General features: G+C 45.8%; 1 protein-coding gene and 1 non-coding gene across 2 annotated transcripts in view; both read right to left on the bottom strand.

Moving 5' to 3' along the window:
* Positions 1–24,237, bottom strand: part of LOC126176581 (uncharacterized) — a 124,783-nt gene that overhangs the window by 53,444 nt on the left and 47,102 nt on the right. Inside the window, exon 2 of the mRNA XM_049923743.1 lies at positions 20,438–20,631. Within this exon, the coding sequence (XP_049779700.1) occupies positions 20,438–20,631 (194 nt within the window). The remainder of the gene's footprint in view (positions 1–20,437; positions 20,632–24,237) is intronic.
* On the bottom strand, positions 8,018–8,089 carry Trnal-aag (transfer RNA leucine (anticodon AAG)). The gene has a single exon. It is a non-coding gene; the product is annotated as a tRNA-Leu (tRNA).

The raw sequence follows: 24,237 nt of genomic DNA, 5'->3' as shown, positions 1-24,237 counted from the left end.
CCATTGAGCATGTTTGGGACTGGATGAAGCGTCGTCTCACGCGGTCTGCACGTCCAGCACGAACGCTGGTCCAACTGAGGCGCCAGGTGGAAATGGCATGGCAAGCCGTTCCACAGGACTACATCCAGCATCTCTACGATCGTCTCCATGGGAGAATAGCAGCCTGCATTGCTGCGAAAGGTGGATATACACTGTAGTAGTGCCGACATTGTGCATGCTCTGTTGCCTGTGTCTATGTGCCTGTGGTTCTGTCAGTGTGATCATGTGATGTATCTGACCCCAGGAATGTGTCAATAAAGTTTCCCCTTCCTGGGACAATGAATTCACGGTGTTCTTATTTCAATTCCCAGGAGTGTATTTTATTACAACAAATTGTACCAATAACGATTTGTTCGCGAGACATTCAACGTGCTGCTAGTTAGAAACAGCAAATATTCATAGAGTGTAACGTATAACATAAAATGCACTGAATATCGTATTCTGCAGAAAACCAAAAATACAGTATGGCGGAGGGAGCGTTCTTGCTTCCTATTGGTTCTGCTTTATGCGACACATTGCAAAAATATCGCTGAACTTATTTTGTGACTCCGCAACGAGAAATAGAACGAGGTAACGCCATAAAACTCGTAGAGTGTCACGCCAGCGTGTCGACGACTAAATGGCGCGAAGCTCCGCTTCCAGGAAAACCACTCCGTGGCGAGCACCAAACACCTTGCCTCTCTACACCCTTAAAAAAGTTCTCGGTGCGCTATCTCCGACTCATTACAATGTTTTTTCCCCCAGCGTCCGTCTTTTTCCTAGCTAAGGTGAATTTACGACTTCTGATTCACGTGACGCCCCAGGGCAGGGGAATCCGGGACAGGAACTTAATTCCGAGGGGTTAATTATTACGGAAGAAGCGTTCTCCAGAGGGACGATAGCCCAGCGTTCCGGCGCGCGCTCAGCCGTTACGGAAGCGCATTATCTGTAATGGAGAACACAGCACCTGCAGTTAGTTTAGCGGCGGCCGTGGAATAAGCGTCCGAGGGTCAGTTAATAAGGGGCCCCCATGATTATGTCGGCGTCGGCTTTCTTCGCTCTCCCTGCAGGCGTTCACCGGCTGAAAATTTCCCGTATTCACCAGGTAAAGCCTGCCGCCCTCTGTGTTTTACCTGAGGACGGCCTGTGCTCAAAATGAAAACAACGGTTGGCGACAGATAATGTCTCAGTCTGAGAAGCTAGCGTGTTGGAACCGGAATCAGGACATATTAAAATACAACGAGGTATACCAACATTATATGAAGGGCTTATTTCAATAATGGTACAAGTCCATTTTTGCTCATTCTGAGACACAGAGTCCCAAAGTTAAATGAGCGCTGAAAAATCTTCAGTTGAGATACCAGAAATATTCAAGTTAAATTTGGCTATAATACACTACTGGCCATTAAAATTGCTACACCAAGAAGAAATGCAGATGATAAACGGGTAATCATGGGACAAATATATTATACTAAAACTGACATGTGATTACAATTTCATGCAATTTGGGTGCATAGATCCTGAGAAATCAGTACCTAGAACAACCACCTCTGGCCGTTACAAAAGCCTTGATACACCTTGGCATTGAATCAAACAGAGCTTGGATGGCGTGTACAGCTACAGCTGCCCATGCAGCTTCAACACGATACCACAGTTCATCAAGAGTAGTGACTGGCGTATTGTGACGAGCCAATTGCTCGGCCACCATTGACCAGACGTTTTCAATTGGTGAGAGATCTGTATCCACAAAGGCCCGTACAGGACCTGCAACATGCGGTCGTGCATTATCTTGCTGAAATGTAGGGTTTCGCAAGGATCGAATTAAGAGTAGAGCCACGGGTCGTAACACATCTGAAATGTAACGTCCACTGTTCAAAGTGCCGTCAATGCGAACAAAAGGTGACCGAGACGTGTAACCAATGGCACCCCATACCATCACGCCGGGTCATACGCCAGTATGGCGATGACGAATACACACTTCCCATGTGCGTTCACCGCGATGTCACCAAACAGGGATGCGACCATCATGAATGACGTTTTGCCATTCGTGCAACTAGGTTCGTCGTTGAGTACACCATTGCAGGCGCTCCTGTCTGTGATGCAGCGTCAAGGGTAACCGCAGCCACGGTCTCCGAGCTGATAGTCCATGCTGCTGCAAACGTCGTCGAACTGTTTGTGCAGATGGTTGTTGTTTTGAAAACCTCCCCATCTGTTGACTCAGGGATAGAGACGTGGCTGCACGATCCGGTCCAGCCATGAGGATAAGATGCCTGTCATCTCGACTGCTAGTGATACAAGGCCGTTGGGATCCAGCACGGCGCTCCATATTACCCTCCTGAACCCACTGATTCCATATTCTGCTAACAGTCATTGGATCTCGACCAACGTGAGCAGCAATGTCACGATACGATAAACCGCAATCGCGATAGGATACAATCCGACCTATATTAAATTCGGAAACGTGATGGGACGCATTTCTCCTCCTTACACGAGGCATCACAACAACGTTTCACCAGGCAACGTCGGTCAACTGCTGTTTGTGTATGAGAAATCGGTTGGAAACTTTCCTCATGTCGGCACGTTGTAGGTGTCGCCACCTTGAGTGAATGCTCTGAAAAGCTAATCATTTGCATTTCACAGCATCTTCTTCCTGTCGGTTAAATTACGCGTCTGTAGTACGTCATCTTCGTGGTGTAGCAATTTTAATGGCCAGTAGTGTACTATTTTGCTTGTAACTGGAAACAAATCGGCGCTTTCTGCTGATACTAGGCGTTCCATATAACATGTGATGAGCAGGAACTGTATAGGGAGAATTTATGTACACATTGCGAAAACGAAATTGAAAATATCTACCGATGCATCGGGAGGGAAAAAATGCACTTCGTGATTCTTTGCGGAGACATCCAGTTTATCTTTCACTTTATCTGCCCAGTAAAAGGAGACCCGGGTTAGCATCCCGGTTCGCCACAAATTTTCAACTTGTCCCATTGATATAAATCAATGCCCACTGCCAGCTGATGACTTTAATTCTCTTGTGTCTTGATCCTCCAGAATGTTTTGAGAAAGTGTGTGCAAAGTGTGTCCGCTCATTTTGACTCCTGAGTAAAAACGACGACGCATGGGGACAAAGATCATCAACAGTGATGAGACTTGGTGTCGTCACACACCGCTGAACTACAGAAATTCACATAACGGCTCATCGCTTTGACGACATAATCGACATTCAAGGCAGTGTCACGCGAGAGTTGAACAATGTCCCGTAGACGCATTTTTTTGAAATTTACATATGGTTGTATCAACGTTCTGTGCATTTTATTCGCGTTGGAGGAGACTATACAGAACACCTGACGCATCAAAATCGACACCATTTTGTTATTAAAAAGTCTTGAAACTTTTTGGAGCGACGGGGCATGCACAAACACGTATCGGCGCTTAATAAACCAAAATAAAGTGAAATAGCGTCAGTGCTGTAGTGTAAAGCATTCTACGCGTCAGTTTTCATTTCATTTCTGACAGTGAAATGTAGCCGACACTGCCGGATGTCTCGCCTGGGGAAACGAATCAAGGAGGAGCACCGATACCGTTTTATGTGAGACCCGACCACTGACAGATATGAAACATTCCGAGTGAAACATGGCGGCAGTCCGCCGATATTGCCGCCAACCCCAAATTCCTATTTGGCTCTTTGCAGATAGCACAAAGAAAAACCATAATTTGGGAGACTTCACAGCCCGGAAGATCTGCAGACGTAGGAAGGATGCAGGGAAGGGCAAACGAGAAGAAGGAGAGGGAAAAATGGATGAGTCGAAGAGACGGAAAAAATAGAAGGTTGCACAGTGGAGAACGCGTTCGAAATAGGAGCGAACTGTCGGACGCGAGAATCCCAGCAATGCTTCGGAGCCGGCCATGGAATGTTAATCGCTGCCATTCTCGCAAGGCAACCGTACAGCTGCGCCAGGGCGCGGCCTTCCGCGGAGTGAGTGATTAAAATTGTTCGCAGGCGACGCTCAGATTCGCCGGCGTTCTGGCGGCTCGCGAGCGCGAAGGGGCGGGGAAGGGGGAGGGGGAGGCCCCGCTTCTTTCCTTTCTCTGGCCTCCCCCCCTCCCCCCTCCTTCACTCTCCTCCTTAATCTTGGAGGAGGAATTACATGTTCGAGGCTGAGTAATGGCGTCCTCACGGTCGTCGCCATGGTTAGCTGCCGGATGTGGAGCTGTAAAATCCCTCCCTACTGTCGTTTCTCTCTTTCCCGCTGTCTCTTATATCTCTCACTCTGTTCTCCCGACATACCACCAACCACCACCAACACCTCTCTCTTTTCCTTTCCTATTGCTCTCCCAAAGTAATATCCTTGCTTATTTTGGAGTTTTGAAGGGTTTGATATCTTACGGCATAGTGTATTGGGTGCAGTTCACCACTGAGTGCAAGCGGTAGCTATTATATTTTAATTATCACCTAGAGAAAATAAAATTTGATAGTAATTTTTTTGTTTGTTGGCACATGTCTGCAGTCTTGGACCACAGCACGACACTAGAGGCACCAAAAAAGGGCGCAAACGGGTGGTAATGTGGACATCAGATATGTTAGATTGTCGTGTTAACTACTGATTCTTCGTCTCTTCTTCGTAGAACAACATAATAATGAATGATGAGCACTATGTTGCCTATAATCCGAGGGATTCATATACTTTGACGTGACAAAAGTCATGGGATAGCGATATGCACATATACAAAAGGCGTTAGTATTGCGCACAGACGGTGTAAAAGGGCAGTGCAAGTGATAAAGGTGTCTTACGTGATTAAGGCCGCATGACCGGAATTATCAGGCTTTGAACGCGGAATAGTAGTTGGAGTTCAACGCAAGGGACATTCCACTTCGGAAATCGTTAAGGAACTCAATATTCCCAGATTTACAGCGACAAGAATGTGCGCAGAATACCATATTTCAAGCATTACCTCTCACCACGGATAACGCAGTGGCCGATGATCTTCACTTAACGACCGAGAGCAGCGGCGTTTGCGTACAATTGTCAGTGCCAAAAGAAAAACAACACTGCCTCATACAAACGCGGAAATGAATGAGGGACGTACGAGGGACTTACCCTTTAGGACAGTGCGGCGAACTTTGGCGTTAATGGGCTATGGCAGCAGACGGCCACCACTGGACTCGTGCCCGTATCAGTTGAACCATACACGACTGGGATACCGTGGCCTAGTCAGATGAGTCCCGATTTCAGTTGGAAAGGGATGATGGTAGGTTCGAGTGTGGTGTAGACCCCAGGAAGCCATGAACCCAAGTTATCAACAAGATACTGTGGAAGCTGGTGCTGGCATCATAAAGGTGTGGGCTATGTTTCCAATGAATGGAGTGGGTCCTCTCGCCCAACTGAACAGAGCCGGCCGCTGCGGTCGAACGGTTCTAGGCGCTCCAGTCCGGAACCACGTTGCTGCTACGGTCACAGGTTCGAATCCTGCCTCGGGCATGGATGTGTGTGATGTCCTTCGGTTAGTTAGGTTTAAGTAGTTCTAACTCTAGGGGACTGATGACCTCTGTTGTTAAGTCCCAGTGTGCTTAGAGCCATTTGAACCATTTTGAACTGAACCGATGTTGTGGGGCACTCAACTGAGCGGTTCTCAGCGCCCGTACAAATTCCCAATCCTTACTCAGTCCAACCTCGCCACTTCTGAACCGAACATTGACTGGAAATGTTTATGTTCGGATACCTGGAGACCATTCGCAGCCGTTCATGGACTTTACGCTCCCAAACAATGAAGAATTTTTTATGGGTGACAATGCGTCATGTCACCGGTCTACAACTGTTCGCTATTGGATTGAACAACATTGTGGATAACTCCAGCGAATGATTTGACCACCAAGATCGCTTGATGTAAACGGTGTCAAACATTTAGGGGATATAATCGAGAGATGATTCGTGCACAAAATCCTGCACCAGCAACACATTCACAATTATGGACAGCTGTAGAGGCAGAATGGCTCAGTGTTTCTGCTGGGAGCTTACTCTGACTTGCTGAGTCGGTGCCACTTCGACTTGCTGCACCACACCGAGAGAAGCAGGCGCGACACGATATTAGGAGGTATCCCATAACTTTTGTCACGTCAGTGTATACAGGTTAACCCGTTTTTGGCTTACAAAGACATTAGCAGACTTTAATCTGACTATCGTAGTCAAACAGGTTACAATGTTTGTAAACTACACTGGAAAAGATGGTACTCACCTAGACTGTAGCACAAACTCTCATGAAATGTCATCTTTGACAGAGCAGTGGTAATGGTAAAAAGTTGAACAACAAATATATATAAAGGAAGCAAACCACAAAAAACTTTAACATTATACCCGAAAACAGTGACTACAAAACAGTTTACGTTAAATAAACAAATCGCATAAAATAAAACAATACTAGTACTTTAGAAGACTACTTCTGGAGGTATTACACAAGGCAAAGTAACTCAGAAACCAAGTAAAAGAAAGAATTAACAATTGTAAAAACATAATACATGCAGTATATAGGCTGTCACAATAAAATAAAACAAATGAATAAATACAAGGAAATGGAGGAATAAGAAGGAACAGACAGTGCGACAAGTAATGGAAACTCAGAGGATTATGTGAAGTTAAGGAGAGGGTATTAACCTGTGTTTATTCATAAGGTTAAATCAGAACTGTTGGCTATATTTTTGTTGATTTCCAAGGCTTCTAACAAGCTGAGATTTTGTCCTTTATTTGCTAAGTGAAGGACGTGGAGCTGTGGTTGCTATTTGTGGCTCTCACTGAGTACATTCTCAGCAAATGTGCACTCAGAATTCTGCAACCACCATCTGCGTTCGTATTCAGCCAGCCTAGTTGTACGTTTCTGCCTGATCGACCACTGTAACATTTATCACAATCAGTACAAATAATTTTGCATAGCCCACTGTTGCCTAGAAACTGGGTTTTATCTTTGCTATTTTGTTTTGGCTCCCCTAGCGGCGCGTTGTGGTACTGTGACTCAGGGATCTCAATGTACATCACAACTATAGACGTTTACCTGCAAATAAACTAGGAGTAGGAGGTTAGTGTTTTACGTCCCCTCGACAACGAGATCATTAGAGTCGGAGCAAACGCTCGGATTGGGGAATGGTACAGAATGAAATCCGCCGTGCCCCTTCAAAGGAACCATGGTGGCACATGCCTTAAGCGATTTAGGGAAATCAAAGAAAACCTAAATCTGAATGGCCGGCCAGGGTTTTGACGCGTCGTCGTCATGAAGGCGAGTCCAGCGTGCTAACCACTGCGCTACCTTGCTTGGTGCAGACTAACACAAAATTAGATACGTAACTATATTTTTTCGAGGCAATAATTAATACTTTATGGCTAGATCATCGCCAGATATTATTCAAAAGTAACAAGTAGTGGCCCGCTTAGCTCAGTCAGTCTTTACAAACATCTGTTAATAGTTTGCATTGTATGGGAAAAGACTAGTTGGAGTTACGAGCTCAAACGCACAATTATTGACATAATTTCCTTTTTCTGGCGAATGTCTGCCAGTATCGAATGCGTTTAGGCATGGAACATTCTCAATGTACATAAAAAATTTATCAAATACGGTGAGAAGCAGTCCCATAGTGTGTTCAAATGGTTCACATGGCTCTGAGCAGTATGGGACTTAACATCTGAGGTCATCAGTCCCCTAGAACTACCTAAACCTAACTAACCTGAGGACATCACACACATCCATGGCCGAGGCAGGATTTGAACCTGCGACCGAAGCAGTCGCTCGGTTCCGGACTGAAGCACCTAGAACCGCTCGGCCACAACGGCTGGCCCATAGTGTGTCATTGTCTATAGTATAAAGCATCAGTACTGTGGTAGAAACGACTGCTGCCTTACGTATATCTATATCGGGCATTGTGGGTCTACCGATAGAGAAGAAGTAGGCAAAAGATGCAGTAATTACATCTATGATGTGTATATATGCAGTCTGAAACGATGAATGAAAATTTGTACCAAGGCCGGATTCGAACCCGCGACTCCTGCTCCTTAGGCAGATGCGCTACCACTACGCCACCCTGGCACAAGTGTTTATACAACTGCACGGACTACCCTCCCTGCTCAATCCAAATGCCTATTCACGCCTCAGCACACTTGGTAATCCTCCTAAGCTCGAACAGCATTGCAGAAGCTATCCAGCTGCACTGGAAAAGCACCTCAGCATCAGACGAAGCGGAAGATCCTGCTTGAAACCCAGACGTAGGTCCTTTATTCAAATGAAACTATATGGTTCCAGAGGCCTTCCCAACTCTTAAAAATCTGTGATGTCCATAGGCAGACTGAAGTGACGGATAGAAATGAAATAGTGAGCAGGAGGCCCAGCATCGAATCCCGGCCTTGTTACAAATTTTCATTCGTTGCTTTAGTCTGCATATACGCATCATAGATATCTGAGGCTTGAAAGGTCTGTGGAACCATTTAGTACCATTTGATAATTATAGAAATGCACATATATTATGATCAGGTCGCCAGGACTGTGAAAATTCCAATAAAACATCCATTAATGTTTTTTTTTATTACGAAACTTTGTTAATGCTTTTAGCATGCTATTAGAACGATGTTACAAGTCTAGCGTATTTAATACACTGCCTGACATAAAAGGTCAAACTCACAGAATTTATACATTGGAGTACGATTCTTTAAAGAATCGCGGGTGGGAGTTGCCTGTTTTAATAAGACAGCCTCGTAGAAACGACATCGTAGGGTAAATTGTTGTAAAGATACTTGCTATTGAGATATTGCTATGTATGTGTTCTTATTTCTGTGTGACGTTGTTGACGCTGTGGTTCGATGAACCGAATATCACACTACACTACTTTGGGACTACCCCATGATTATTTCGGCGTCGGCTTTCTTCGTTCTCCCTGCAGGCGTTCGCCGGCTGAAAATTTCCCGTATTCACCAGGTAAAGCCTGGCGCCCTCTGTGTTTTATCTGAGGACGGCCTGTACTCAACATGAAAACAACGGTTGGCGTCAGATAATGTCTCAGTCTGAGAAGCTAGCGTGTTGAAAACGGAATCAGGGCATAATAAAATACAACGAGGTATACCAACATTATATGAAGGGCTTATTTCAATAGTGGTACAAGTCCATTTTTGCTCATTCTGAGATACAGAGTCATAAAGTTAAATGAGCGCTAAAAATGTGCAGTTGAGATACCAGAAATATTCAAGTATATATACACAACGGTGAACCCTCTCGAAAGGGCACGTAAAATTTGGCTATAAAAATGTTTTGCTTGTAACTGGAAACAAATCGGTGCTTTCTGCTGATACAGGGTGTTCCATGTAACTTGTGATGAGCAGGAACTGTGTAGGGAGAATCTATGTACACATTGCGAAAACGAAATTGAAAATATCTACCGATACATCAGGGGCAAAAATGCGCCTGGTGATTCTTTGCAGACACACCCAGTTTATCTTTCACTGTAGGTATCCAGTGCATGTTAATAATCTCGAGTAATTATTAATACTGCATATGCTCTCGAACTAGCCTTCACACCTTCAGTTCTGCCAGCACCACTTACTATCATCTACGGAATTATATCTCTCCAGCCTTTTCAAACTTGCCCTGTCGTTTCATGAAACGACAAATTCTAACGCTTGCTGCGGTAATCAGACGGAAAAAAGTCGTTCGCCATCCAGGTAAGCGTGATTATATACGGTACGCTTAGAGAACGTATTACTCAGCAGCTTGCTGATGAACAGGGAGCATATTTTATTTTCCTTGGCAGTCAATCTGTACCCAAGGGATAGCAGTGGCTGCCACAGAGTCGCGACTGGCCCTTTTATCAAGAAAGCAGAAAAGAAGAGGTGCAGGAAACAGGGGCGGACGGCCCGCCTTTGATCGTTGGGATTGACGTCTGGCCCCTGCGGCAATGCTTTCTCCATAAAACAGAAAACTTCCGGCTCTCCTGTAAGCCACTGTTAACAGAGCAGTCCGGTGTATCTCAGCTGCATTACCTGCGCAGGATGGACCGACTTTGTCTTTCTGACAGCAGCTGCCACGAACACCGCTAGCGCCGCCTCAGTGTCTGGGATCGTCGTGGGTACAAACCACCAGGTCAGGCAGGTTCGAGGGAACCGAGGAAGGACACAAGCACGACGCTTCAGAAACCAGTGAAACTGAGCCTGTGATAAACAGCGGTAACATGGCCGTAATTACACTAACTTGTACATTCATGTATAGACTGTCCCTAGGATTTGTCTTAGATCAAAGGTTGCAGAAGGTAAGCCATTGTGGATTTAGATAACGTTTCTGACTGTGTTGACTGAAAGATACCACTTGCAGTTTTGGAGTTATCAGGAATAAAGTACGAGGAGTGAAAGGTTTTCCACATCTATTACAGAAATCAGATTGTAGTTGTGATTGCAATTGAAGGTTACCATGGTCGAGCGGTTCTAGTCGCTTCAGTCCGCAACCACGCGGCTGCTACGGTCGCAGGTTCGAATCCTGCCTCGGCCATGGATGTGTCTGATGTCCTCAGGTTAGTTATGTTTAAGTAGTTCTTAGTGTAGGGGACTGATGGCTTCAGATGTTAAATCCTACAGTGCTTGGAGCCATTTGAATTTTTGAAAGTGACCAAGGGGGAGTAACTGGCAACGGAGTTAGACAGGCAGTAGCTTATCCCGCATGGTATTCAGTCAGTCCAGTATATTGCAGTAAGTGAAACTAGAGGGATGTCTGGAAAGGCAGTTACACTTCAAGGAGAAGGAACAGGAGCTGCCCCTCTCCATAAACAAAACTGACCCGCCAAACAGACATATCACTGAGAGTAGCAACTTTACCCAGAGGTATTTGACATGAAATCATCATTCACCTCGAAATTAACATGAGTGGCCACCCTCGCCATCTCCCCCCACCCCTTCCACTAAAGACCCTCTGTATGCCCTTAGAGCCGCGCGGGATTAGCCGAGCGGTCTCAGGCGCTGCAGTTATGGACTGTGCGGCTGATCCCGGCGGAGGTTCGAGTCCTCCCTCGGGCATGGGTCTGTGTGTTTGTCCTTAGGATAACTTAGATTAAGTAGTGTGTAAGCTTAGGGACTGATGACCTTAGCAGTTAAGTCAAAAAAAAAAAAAAAAGACAAACAAACATATGCCCTCAGAGACAGCGAGATAGAATCTAAGGCGGCCAGTGCTGCCCTTGTTGTAGCTGTTGGGGTCTTCAGCCTGAAGGCTGTTTTGATGCATTTTTCTCCATGCTAGTCTATCCTATGGTAGCCTCTTCATCTCTGCATAATTACTGAAAACGACATCCTCCGGAACCCGCTTACTGTAGACAACATTTGGTCTCTGTCTACTATTTTTACGCCCTACAATTGTCTTCATTACCAAACTGACGATTCCTTGATGCTACTGGATGTTTCCTACCAATCGATTCCATCTTTTACCCAAGTTACGCCTTGAATTTCACTCTCCCCCTATTCAGATCAGTACCTTCTCATCAATTACTCGACACGTATGAATGCGTAACTTAAGTGAGACACTGAAATAATGGCAGCGCAGTTCTTGCAACATGCCGTTGGGTGAACCTAGAGAACCGGTATTTGAGAAAAACTACAACAGTTCTGAAGACTAATATCATATAACAGAGCGAGGAGGCGCAGTGGCTAGCACACTGGACTCGTATTCGGGAGGACGACGGTTCAATCCCGCATCAAGCCATTCTGATTTAGGTTTTCCGTGATTTCCCTAAATCGCTTCAGCAAATGCCAGTATGGTTCCTTTGAAAAGGCACTGCCGACTTTCTTCCCCCTCCTTCTCTAATCCGATGAAACCGATGACCTCGCTGTTTGGTCTCCTGCCCCAAAACAACCCAACCCTCATATACATCTTGTAGTTATGAAAGCGAGTCAGGGGCCGTACAGGGCTAGATTATACACAGTATTTTTTATTCCCTCCTTACGTGACTGTAACGGTGTATAACTGAGTTAATGTTGTTACGAAATACCCTCCGTCATGCGTTGGAAGGACAGACAGGATGGCAAAAGAAGCAAGATTACGGTTTATCGTTCCGTCCACAACAAAGTCAATAGAGAAGGAACTCAAATCGTCCTGCTCGTGAACAGACAGCATTTTCATCCTACACTTTCTATAACACTTAGGACAATAGTGTTTTATGCCACACTGAATGACATTAGGTTCAGTATTAGTATAAATTATATATGTTTGTTCTGAAGACAAAAAAATGTTCAAATGTGTGTGAAATCTTATGGGACTTAACTGCATCAGTCCCTAAGCTTACACACTACTTAACCTAAATTATCCTAAGGACGAACACACACACCCATGCCCAAGGGAGGACTCGAACCTCCGCCGGGACCAGCCGCACAGTCCATGACTGCAACGCCTAAGACCGCTCGGATAATCCCGCGCATGTTTCGAAGACATGTTTATTTTTCGGTACCATTATCTTGAATATCATGCGTGTAATATCACTAAAAATGTGTCAGGTCTCTCTTTACATTCATAGAATAATTTATAATTTGAAGTTTGTCTAAGGAATTTAAAAAAAATTTTCGTTCACCTAGTCATTATTTTTTGTAAGAATGACCATTAATAACGATGTTTAGTATACTCAAACTATATAAAATGAGGCATAACGTAATTCTATGGACACTGAGAGTCTGACTCAATGTGAGTGGTGTAAGACCTGCGATGTCTTTGATAATGTTACCGAATATCAAATGTGAATTCAAGATTCATCGCGTAAACAAATTGTACAAATTAAACTATTACAGATAAATAAAAACAATTTATACTACTGCTCAGCCTATATCCATTCAGTGTTAGTACAAAAGAGCAACATCCTAAGTGTTACAGATCAACAGTAATGAACTCTGAAAATATGGGATTAAAATGCTGTCTGTTTACGAGTAGGTCACGTTCAAGTTTTGAATTCAAAGGGTTTGTGAAGATATTCGGCTGTATCTTTGGCGAAGGTACCTACCCCGAATTTGTCTTCAGCGATTTAGCTGAACTGCGAAAAACTTAAACCTGGATATTCCGACGGGGTTATGCAGCACTGCCCATAAGAATGCATTCTATAGCCTTACCACTGTGCGATATAGACAAGAAAGACACTGGCATCCCTCTATACTCATAATGATTTAAGTTTCCCACATTCAAGCTGGGTGCTATGTATTTGATGGGCATATGGAACTAGCCGACAGAAGAGGTTCGTACACATCAAAAAACCGGTACTGGACCACGCGAAGTGACCTCACCGCGGATGATTGCCATCTTGTCTATGCGGTATTGGCCGCCATCCGGTAGGCCGCACTTTAAATCCGCGCCGCCATTCACGCCGCCGCGTTTCCTACAGTTGCAACCGCGGCATCAGGACGCTACCACGAACATTACGCCGCTGCCAACGATGTGCAAGCATTCTTTCACTGGAGCTCCAGTGGCAAGTCTAATTAATGATTTAATTGAAGGAGGAAGGACGAGAAAGGAACGGAAAGCGAAGGGATTAGTCATATCAGCTGCTTCATAACTTTATGCAGTATTAGCGTCGATGTGTGAAAATTTGTGGCGGACCGGGATTCTAACCCGTGATCTTCTGCTTACTATGCAAGTGCACTAACTACTGCGCATAGTGTTTATCGCAGCTGCGCGGTCTGTCTCCGTACGGCTCGAGGCCGGCCCACACTCCCACCGAGCGTCACCTGTCCACAGTCTCTGTCCATTTCCTGCATACTCGCTACTCTGAGATTCCCGCAGGAGGTCGGACGTACTTGTGCATCCGCTCTGAAGAAGGTGGATCCATTTCCCATCTGGGCGAATCACTTACATGAAAGCATGGTGTCCGTTCTTTTGGACATGTCCGAAAGAACAGACAGCCCGCATTTATATAAAAGTCTGCGTAAGTTCAAATATTGATGCACAGAGCCCATTTTGTGTGCTTGCCGTTTTATAATATATACAGACTGTCACAGGTGTCTCCCCCCCCCCCCCGGTTCACCCCGTTAGATCCTGGACCCCATCCACATCCCTACCTACCTGGCCCGCTCTGGCGCACCCTCCGCCCATCCCCCCCCTCTTCCCCTCACTCCCTTCATCCCTTCTCCCTCATCTTCTTTCGCCTGGCAGATCCTCCGTTTTAATCATCGTCAGTGCGCCATGTCAGTGTTGTGATTTTAATTGTGTGCTGGCCTTGTACTTACAAGGGAACCTCCCCATTGCACCCCCCTCAGATTTAGCTGTGAGTTGGCACAGTGGATAGGCCTTGAAAAACTGAACACGGATCAATCGAGAAAACCGGAAGAAGTTGTGTGGAACTATGAAAAAAATTAGTAAAATACACAAACTGAGTAGTCCATGCGAAGATAGGCAACATCAAGGACAATGGGTGTCACGGAGCGCCGTGGTCCCGTGGTTAGCGAGAGCAGCTACCAAACGAGAGGTCCTAGTTTCACGTCTTCCCTCGAGTGAAAAGTTTAAGTTTTTATTTTCAGTTTATGTGACAAACTCTTATGTTTTCATCACTTTTTTCGGAGTGATTATCACATCCACAAGAAAACCTAAATCGGGCAAGGTAGAAGAATCTTTTTACCCATTCGCTAAGTGTACAAGTTAGGTGGGTCGACAACATATTCCCGTCATGTGACGCACATGCCGTCACTAGTGTCGTATAGAATATATCAGATGTTTGCCTGTGGAGGAGGCGGTTGAACTATGACCTTGCGATCAAATGTTTTCGGTTCCCATTGGAGATGCACGTCCTTTCGTCTACTAATCGCACGGTTTTGCGGTGCCGTCGCAAAACACAGACACTAAACTTCTTACAGTGAACAGAGATGTCAATGAACTAACGGACAGATCATAACTTTGCGAAAATAAAGAAAATAAAGTTTTCAGTCGAGGCAAGACTTGAACCAAGGACCTCTCGTTCCGCAGCTACTCACGCTAACCACGGGACCACGGCGCTCCTTACGCTACAATCTCCTAGATGTTGCATATGTTGCTCGTGGACTACTCAGTTTGTATATTTTATTAATTTTTTTCATAGTTCCACACAACTTCTTCCTGTTTTCTCGATTGATCTGTGTCCAGTTTTCCAAGGCCTATCCACTGTGCCAACTTATAACTAAATCTGAGAGGGGTGCGATGGGGAGGTTCCCTTGTTAGTGTTAAAAAAATGGTTCAAATGGCTCTGAGAACTATGGAACTTAACATCTGAGGTCATCAGTCCCCTAGATTTAGAACTACTTAAACCTAACTAACGTAAGGACATCACACACATCCATGCCCGAGGCAGGATTCGAACCTGCGACCGTAGCAGCAGCGCGGTTCCCGTCTGAGGCGCCTAGAACCGCCCGGCCACAAAAGGCCGGCACTTAGTGTTACTGTCAGTGTTTGTTATGTGCTACGCCATCCGTCGGTACTTTTATGCTGCGGTCATACTGCGCCTTGTGTTCTTCTAATTGTCCCAGTGTGTGGTTTTTTGTGTGCGCTACTTTTTCTCGGTTTTTATCTCCATTTTACAGTCACCCCTCTTTTGTCTATTTTCTTCCATTATGTTACCCCCTTTTTTATATCTATGTTCACCATGTTTTCTCCTTTGTTATTTTTAAATGTCTTCTATTGTTTGTTCTATGTCTTTCGGCTGAAGAGCAGCGCATGTGGAATTGAAATGCAGTAAAGGAAAAAAAAATCATAGGTGTCAGGGTTCGTCGTCTACGGAATAGTCACTGAACTGAAGGCTAATTGAATTTTAAACCTTCGTATCTGTATATATTTCAACACTCAAATCTACAGTTAGCAACTGATGCTGCAACTACAGCGAACAAAGTTAAGTACTACTTTTACTATTTGATATCAGAGCTCCTTTAAAGAACGAGGTGCACCATTGCTTCCCTAGCCCACACATCCCCTCAGCATTTAGTCGATGGAACATGTCTGAGATACAGGTGCTAACAATTTGTTCGTTCTTGTCCTCCTGCAAATACTGTCGATGCTTTGTGGAGCGCCTACAGACTTCATGCTAGTGTGTTTCCCAGCAGTATATCCAGGTTCCACGGCAAGACGTCTAGAGGCTTTGATTGCAACATGTGACGGCTACACATCATTCTGAATTATTATACTCGAACTGCATGCACTGTTTTTTGTACTGTCGGGTCCCTAATCTGTGGGATAAATTTCACTGTAATCACATGTCTCCTTCCTGGTGACGTAGTTTTCACTAACAGCAGTGTAGTACACAATCTGCAGAGGCGGAGTGATCGTCCACACCGAACCCCGGCGTGTGAGCGGAGAACTGGCTCACTTGATCTGGCAGCCCCGAGAGACGTCGCGGGCCAAGTTAAGTGGGGGAGGGAGGTGGGGGTGGCGGGGAGAGAGGAGTAGTCCCCTACTGGCGCCGTTCCAGGGCGCCTCCCTTGTGAGGTATGATACTGTCCAATGAGCTCACGCGGCGTGACCGGCATTCCGTGGGCTTTGGGAGTCCCTGCGACATCGGGGCCCAACCCTAGCCCATCCTATCAGTATCACCGGCTCCAGTCTGCCGTCAAGTGAATCTTTTCCGTAGCGAAGTTGCAGGTGAAACCTAGGAGGCGGTATTCCCACTAGCTTTCATACAAGCTTGACACGTGAGAAAAAGTACTCGTGACATACAGTTACCACTTGGCACTAAGGAATATTTCCCCCAGGTTCACCGCAAATCCAAAAGTTTTTACAACCTAAATGTCTCTAAAGCAGTAACCCCAACCCAATTCTTTAAGTAATCGTGCGCCCACGTATAAAACATTAAAAATGGCTCCAAATTATGTTTAAAGTGTGTTTGAAGTCGCTAAGCGTTCCCATTATCAAACACTAGACGTGTATAACCTGGATATCTGTGCTGTAATTTCAGGAAAGAGAGTTTCTCACGCACCTCAGTGTATATGAGGGTGTATTTCTCGAACTTTTCATATAATTTTGTAGATACATTCCGTTGTAAACCTTTCATTATATTGTGGGAGAGTATCAGCGAGAAAAATTTTCAGGATATAAAATCAAACATCTTTCAGCTGTCTTGTTTCAAAACTTATTTTATTAGGCTACCTGTTTCGGCGACTTCCCACGCCATATTCAGGCCCCTGACTGACGTGTAGGAAGATTGTAACTCGGTTCTGGTCAAAACATGGGCCAGCAATACTGGTATTAGTAAATTTGTGCATGCTATAGCGATCACTTCAACCATCATCTGCCCAAAGTGATCGCTATAGCAAGCATAAATCTACTAATACCAATATTGCTGGCCCCTGTTTTGACCAGAACCGAGTAAGAATCTTCCTACACGTCGGTCAGGAGCCTGATGATGGCGTAGTAAATAGCCGAAACTGGTAGCTAAATAAAATAAGTTTGGAAACTTGACGGCTGAAAGGTGTTTGACTTGACATCCTGTATCGAACACCCAAGTCCCGAAACCATCTCTGAAAAGATGGACATACACAGAAAAATTTTCGAATGGTTGGTTGATTTGGAGGAGCGGACAAAGCAACGAGGTCGTCGGTTCGATCGGATGAAGGAAAGATAGAGAAGGAAATCGGTCATGCCCTTTGAAAGGAATTATCCTAGGATTTTCCTGAAGCAATTTAGGGAAATCACCGAAAACCGAAATCAGAATGGCCGGACGCGGGTTTGAAACGACATCCTCCCAAATTCTAAACCAGTGTGCCAACCACTGCGCCACCTCGCTCGCTAAAAATTTTCGAAAAAGTTTGAAATTATGTCTAAATTAAGCTTCGTTTTCATATCTTATTATATAAAATATTTGTCTATTCATCGTATTAATGGACGTTTCAGACCAACTTGTAAATGCGAGAATGTAGAGGCCTAAACCGGTCGTCGATTTACATGAAGTACTGGAGCGGCCTTTCATTAACTGAATGTACAGTTGCGGGATATCAGCACTTCCAAACATAGAGCAACTAAGTATCTGACAGTTTTATCTCTTTACTCTTTGGATTTTTCGCTGAGAGAAAAATCTGCGTGTAAATTTACAAAGATTTCGAACCAAAATTAGTTAGTTGTAACTATGGGTCAATATTTGATAGGAATAAAAAAACTGATTCCAATTAATTTGGACTTCTTCTTTGTGAGAAGACCTGCCATGAACATTGATGGACGTGTCTCGGCACGTGGCGAGGCAGTCTTGAGTTGTAGCGTCACAAGTATAGCGCTGTAAAAAAAAAAAAAAAAAACGGAACACCCTCGAGTACTGCGTTCAGTGGCACCAAGGTAGAATGTGTGAACACTGAGAGGTTATAGTGTTAGTGGTTCATTTGTCACGGCCATCGCCGATCAGTTGGGTCTCAGGAGGGCTGTCTGTGCAGCCTTAGTATTGACTCTGCAGGCAGTAACTGTGCTAAGTTCAGAGGTGAACAGTGTTTACAAAATTCATTCTAGGATACAACCATGCCCCGTCGACGAACACATACTCCTGCTCAACAGCTTCAGCGATCTGAATGGGGTCGCATTGTGGGCCTGCGCGAAGCTGGATGGACGTATCGGCGGATTGCTCCACGTGCTGGGCGCACTGTATCGTTGCTTCCAACAGTGGTATCTTGGACACATATTTATAGATCAATTTTTCTGGACGTTCGAGAAGTACAGACGCACATCAATAGCGCTCCGTTGCCTTCAGTGATGAAAGTAAATTCTGTCTGCATGTTAATTATGGACGTTCACGTGCGCGACCTAGACCTGGTTAGCTACCCATTCGGGAGGACAACGGTTCAATCCCGTCTCCGGCCATCCTGATTTAGGTTTTCCGTGATTTACCTAAATCGCTTCAGGCAAATGCCGGGATGGTTCCTTTGAAAGGGCACGGCCGATTTCCTTCCCCATCCTTCCCTCACCCGAGCTTGCGTTCCGTCTCTAATGACCTCGTTGTCGACGGGACGTTAAACACTAATCTCCTCCTCCTCCTACGCATTCCGGAGCGCATTCGTCCATGACACACAGGTCTCATCCAAGGCTTCGTGGTGTGTGTGGTCACAATTACAGCTCGCTGTCACATATGGTGTTCCTCCAGCGTAAAGTTATCAGTACGCGCTACATTGCACCAAGTGAGGTGACGCAGTGGTTAGCACACGTCTCGCATTCGGGAGGACAACGGTTCAAACCCACGTCCGGCCATCCTGATTTAGGTTTTCCGTGACTTCCCTAAATCGCTTCGGCCAAATGCCGGGACGGTTCCTATGAAAGGCCACGGCCGTCTTCCTTCCTCATCCTTCCCTAATCCGACGACCACGCTGCCTGGTCCACTCCCCCGAATGAAACAACCAACCGCTAGAATGAGATTTTCACTCTGCAGCGGAGTGTGCGATGACATGAAACTTCCTGGCAAATTGAAACTGTGTGCTGGACCGAGACTCGAACTCGGGACCTTTGCCTTCCGTGAGCAAGTGCTTTACCAACTGAGCTACCTAAGCACGACTCACGCCACGTCCTCACAGCTTTACTTCTGCCAGTACCTCCCGAGTTCAAGTCTCGGTCCGGCACACAGTTTTAATCTACCAGGAGGGTTCATATCAGTGCACACTCCACTGCAGAGTGAAAATCTCATTCTGGAAACATCCCCCAGGCTGTGGCTATGCCATGTCTCTGCAATATCCTTTCTTTCAGGAGTGCTAGTTCTGTAACGTTCGCAGGAGAGCTTCTGTAAAATTTGAAAGGTAGGAGACGAGCTACAGGCAGAAGTAAAGCTGTGAGGACGGGGCGTGAGTCGTGCTTGAGTAGCTCAGTTGGTAGAGCACTTGCCCGCGAAAGGCAAAGGTCCCGAGTTCGAGTCTCGGTCCGGCACACAGTTTTAATCTGCCAGGAAGTTTCAACCAACCGCTACATTGCACAGGCTGTTATACCCGTGCTAGGGCCATTACTTCGAGAGGAAGATGATGCGCTTTTTCTGCAGGACAATGGACGCCCACATATGTCTCCTGCGATGCAACATGCTTTCGTTGTTTACAACCACTGACCTAGCCAGCAAGAGCACCAGATCTCCTACCAGTTGAACATGTATGGGATATTATGAAGTGGGAACTTACTCGTTCTGTAGGGCATATAAGAACCATTGCCGAGTTGCATCGAAAGGCGCAAGATGGTAGGGGCAATTTAACACATGATGCCATTCGGTGCTTTTATGATCTTTTTTATGTGAGAATCCAGGCCTTCGTTTCCCTCAGAGTGGTAAAGTTTGTAGTGATACGACTGTCTGGATATCCCTTACTGTGACACATGTGTTTCATTTGGTCTCAGTTCGTTATCACATACTCCTACAACTGTGAACTACCTTTTAGCTCGCTTTTTAATGAAATGACCTTGTGCTTAGGGAAGTTTCAATTTTTTCTGACAGAAGGGAAGGGCAGGAGAAGGGTGGTAGAAGTACAGCTGATAGCAAATGTTGTTCCCGGTACTGGAACTGCTCCGCCGAGAGATGTCTCAGCAGCGAGCGACGCGCGCCGGTGAGGCTGTGCGGGCTCCGTTTGTGCGGCTGTTGCGGTGAGCGCGCCTCGCCTTTGACGGCGGCCCCTGCGTTGTTGCGGCGTGCTCTGGCAGCTGAGGCACAGGACGGCCTGGCTCCTGCGGTGTCCGCGCCAAAGACCAAAGACTCGCCCTGCTCCTGACGCCGTAATTACAGGCTACACGGCCAGAGTTTGTCCAGGGCGCGCACCAATAAAAAAACAGGTAGTCTGGCTCGTAGCGGCGTCGCATGGCCTCTTCATTTTACTCCAGCCTGCCCTTACAGCGTCATCGGTATAGCACTAGTTTGCACGGTAGCCTATCACTGCCAGGAGGGCACCCAAGAGGAGGGGGGTGGCAGGTTATAAGTGTCATCAACAATCAAAAGTTTTTAGTAACGCGATTTTTTTTTACGTTTATAAATTTCGAACTTATCAAGATAATTTTCGGAGAATAAAGTATAATGAAAAGTAAGAGTCTCAGAAACGGCAAATGACAAGGAACTCTACAAAGTACGAAGTGCATCTAAACCAGGAAACCTTTCAGTTGTAATTCTTCATGCTTTCCCGGCAATCTGTTGACATCTTGGATATTCGGGAATCCAGCCGGACATTCGCGTCGTTCTCGCACGGTATTTCAACAGCGTGCCTCGAGATGCTAACTGTGACTGTTCCTGGGGACGATCGAGTCCAGTATTTATGCCTGGAAGGAGCTGGGCGTTCCCTAATCGGTCCGCGACGAGTCAAGTGTTCCGTCTGTGGTCCGCACCCGCAAGACTCGGCTTCAATGGACCCCTCCAGTCGCGGATGTTCCGACAGCCGTCCTCGCCCGTTTTGGCCGTCCTCAACGGTTGTGGTCGTCATCTGAGGTGTGTCAGACCCGATCTGAGACGTTGGGTACTCTGTCTCATGACTGTTACTATGATTTACACTTCTGTTTCGTGCTGGGCGCTCCATAATCGGTCCGCGCCGCGTCGTGTGTTCCGTCTGAGGTCCGCGCCCGCCAGACGCGGCTACATTGGCCCTGTCTGGTCGCCGGTGTTCCGACCGTCGTCCGTGCCCGGACTGGCCGCCTTCTGAAGTCGAGTTCACGCTCTGGGGTGTGACAAATCTGGTCTCTAATGACCGATACCTTGTCTCATGGCTATTCTCACGGTCTCCACTTCTATGTCTTGTAGAATCCTGGAGTGTCCAACGTTGAGTTTTCACAAGCTCAATCGCTGGATTCCAGGCAGTGTTGATTTGGTATCCCGAGTCACGGTTGATTAGATTATTTGTGACCTTAATCTCAATGGCTTCTTTATGACACTGACCCAAAATCTTGAGGTCTGTGTCACAATCTTGGTCTCACTGTAATCCAATGAATGACCAAGTCCCAGAAAATGCTCTGCTATGGATGATTTAGTTGCCTGTCTGAGTCTGGTACGTCTCTGGTGTTCTTAAGACCTGATGTCAACAGTTCTGGTGGTCTGGCCAATGTATGACTGACATCCCACACTGGCATGGTATGTTGTAAATACCTGGCTTGCGTAGCCCCAGGTCATCTTTTACGTTCCCCAGTACAGCCCCAATTTTGGTGGGTGATCAAAAATATGTTCTTGATGTCATATTTCTGGAGAATCCTGCTGATTTTGGCAGGCTGGATTCCCGAATATCCAAGATGTCAACCTTTTAGTTGCTTGCACGGTCGCCTGGAAAAGTATTCCGTACAGGGAAACATACACATTCAATAACTGACCCCTCCCGCAACGAACAGCGAACACAGAGACAACTGGGAAACCACGGGAAGTAGAGGAAGAGAAGGCTGAAAGGGAAATACCATCGATAAAGGTAAAAAGTTACAAACTGTCCGTTACAAACTGTCTGTTACAAACGTAGATGGAAACGGGTACAGGAAACACACTCGCATAGCCATAACCTGCTGACTTGAGTTCACAGTCGTTATGGTAAGAGAAATACGAACAATGGTGAGGCCAGACTTCTATTTCATGTTCAGTAGATCATGACATCAAAGTCACGAGAGTTTCTTTTTCATATAGTTCTTAAATTAACTACATGGCAGACATACTTCTCAAATTTGGAAACGAATGCTTTCCAAATGGACCATTTCACTCAAATGAAACTTCTTGAATCTTGTACAATATCAGTTGTATAACCGCTGAAGTAAATAAATTATTTTATTAAAATATTTCGTACAGAGTGTTTGAAAAGTCATGTTAAAGGCTTCTATGTGTTGTAAAGAGACTTAGTGGATAATGCTTTTGATAAGGAAATGTACCGTTTGGATATAAGATAAGCTTCAAATTCGGATCGTTTTCAAATTTCCCACACCACGATACTCACAAAAACTGAGAAGAGGCCACAGTTCTTGTGGTTCAAATGGCTCTGAGGACTATGGGACTTAACATCTGTGGTCATCAGTCCCCTAGAACTTAGAACTACTTAAACCTAACTAACCTAAGGACATCACACACACACCCATGCCCGAGGCAGGATTCGAACCTGCGACCGTAGCAGTCCCGCGGTTCCGGACTGAGCGCCTAGAACCGCTAGACCACCGCGGCCGGCACAGTTCTTGTGGTAATTATGTTATCACAAACCATTTTCGCCCGACCACAAAAACGAATGCAAGTAGCAGAGTTGACTATGCTGCTCTTCGGATTATGAACAGAACGCTTTTCGACACGTAAAAAGGAACCCGATAACAAGAACCCGAGACATTTGCCCATGTAATGGGCCCTGTAGATTACACAGGTCAGAGTTCATTTTTCGGCTGAGCGCGTACCATATAGCGGGAGATTTGAAAGTGATCCGAACTTCAAATATACTTTATATCCCAATGGCACATTTACAGACGTAAGTTCCTCGTCAAAACTTTATGTAATAATTCTCCTCTAAAACTCTTTGAAGCGTGTGAAACATCCTGTATATTTCACTGTCGTTACTAGTAAACAAATCAAAATACGGTTTGCATCACCCCGGATCCCAGAAGTCCTGAAGACAGACGTTGACTGTAGATATTGTATCACATACTCAGTCTCTTTTACTGTTCAGAGATGTCACTAAACCCGCCCAAAGACGTAAACAACCATGCATGAGCAGCGCCTATTAGACGGAGGGGATCCGACAGCCGATCATTTCCGGCCATTCCACCAGGAAAGACGTAGATAGTTCGTTGTAGTTCAACTATGCCTAGACGGTCAATACGGCGGTTCGATCGAATCCACATTGTTACTTTGTGCCAGGAAGGTCTCTCAACAAAGGAACAATCCAGGCGTCTCGGAGTGAAGAATAGTGATGTTGTTCGGACATGGAGGACATACAGAGAGACAGGAACTGTCGATGAGACGCCTCGCTCAGGCCGCCCAAGAGCTACTAATGTACTGGATGGCCGCTACATACGGATTATGACTCGGATGAACCCTGACAGCAACGCCACCATGTTGAATAATGCTTTTCGTGCAGTCACTGGACGTCGTGTTAAGACTAAAACTGTGCGCAATGGGCTGCATGAAGCGCAACTTCACTCCCGACGTCCATGGTGAGGACCATCTTTGCAACCACGACGCCAAGCAACGCTGTACAGATGGGCCCAACAACATGCCGAATGGAGCGCTCAAGATTGGCATCACTTTCTCTTCACCGATGAGTGTCGCACCTCACTTCAACCAGACAATCGTCGGGAACTTTTTGGAGGCGACCCTGTCAGGCTGAATGCCTTAGACAC

Source organism: Schistocerca cancellata, chromosome 3 (genome assembly GCF_023864275.1).
Source record: "Schistocerca cancellata isolate TAMUIC-IGC-003103 chromosome 3, iqSchCanc2.1, whole genome shotgun sequence".
NCBI classification, from domain to species: Eukaryota; Metazoa; Arthropoda; class Insecta; order Orthoptera; family Acrididae; genus Schistocerca; species Schistocerca cancellata.
Note: the sequence above shows the minus strand (reverse complement) of the source record. Positions and strands in the feature narration are given on the sequence as shown.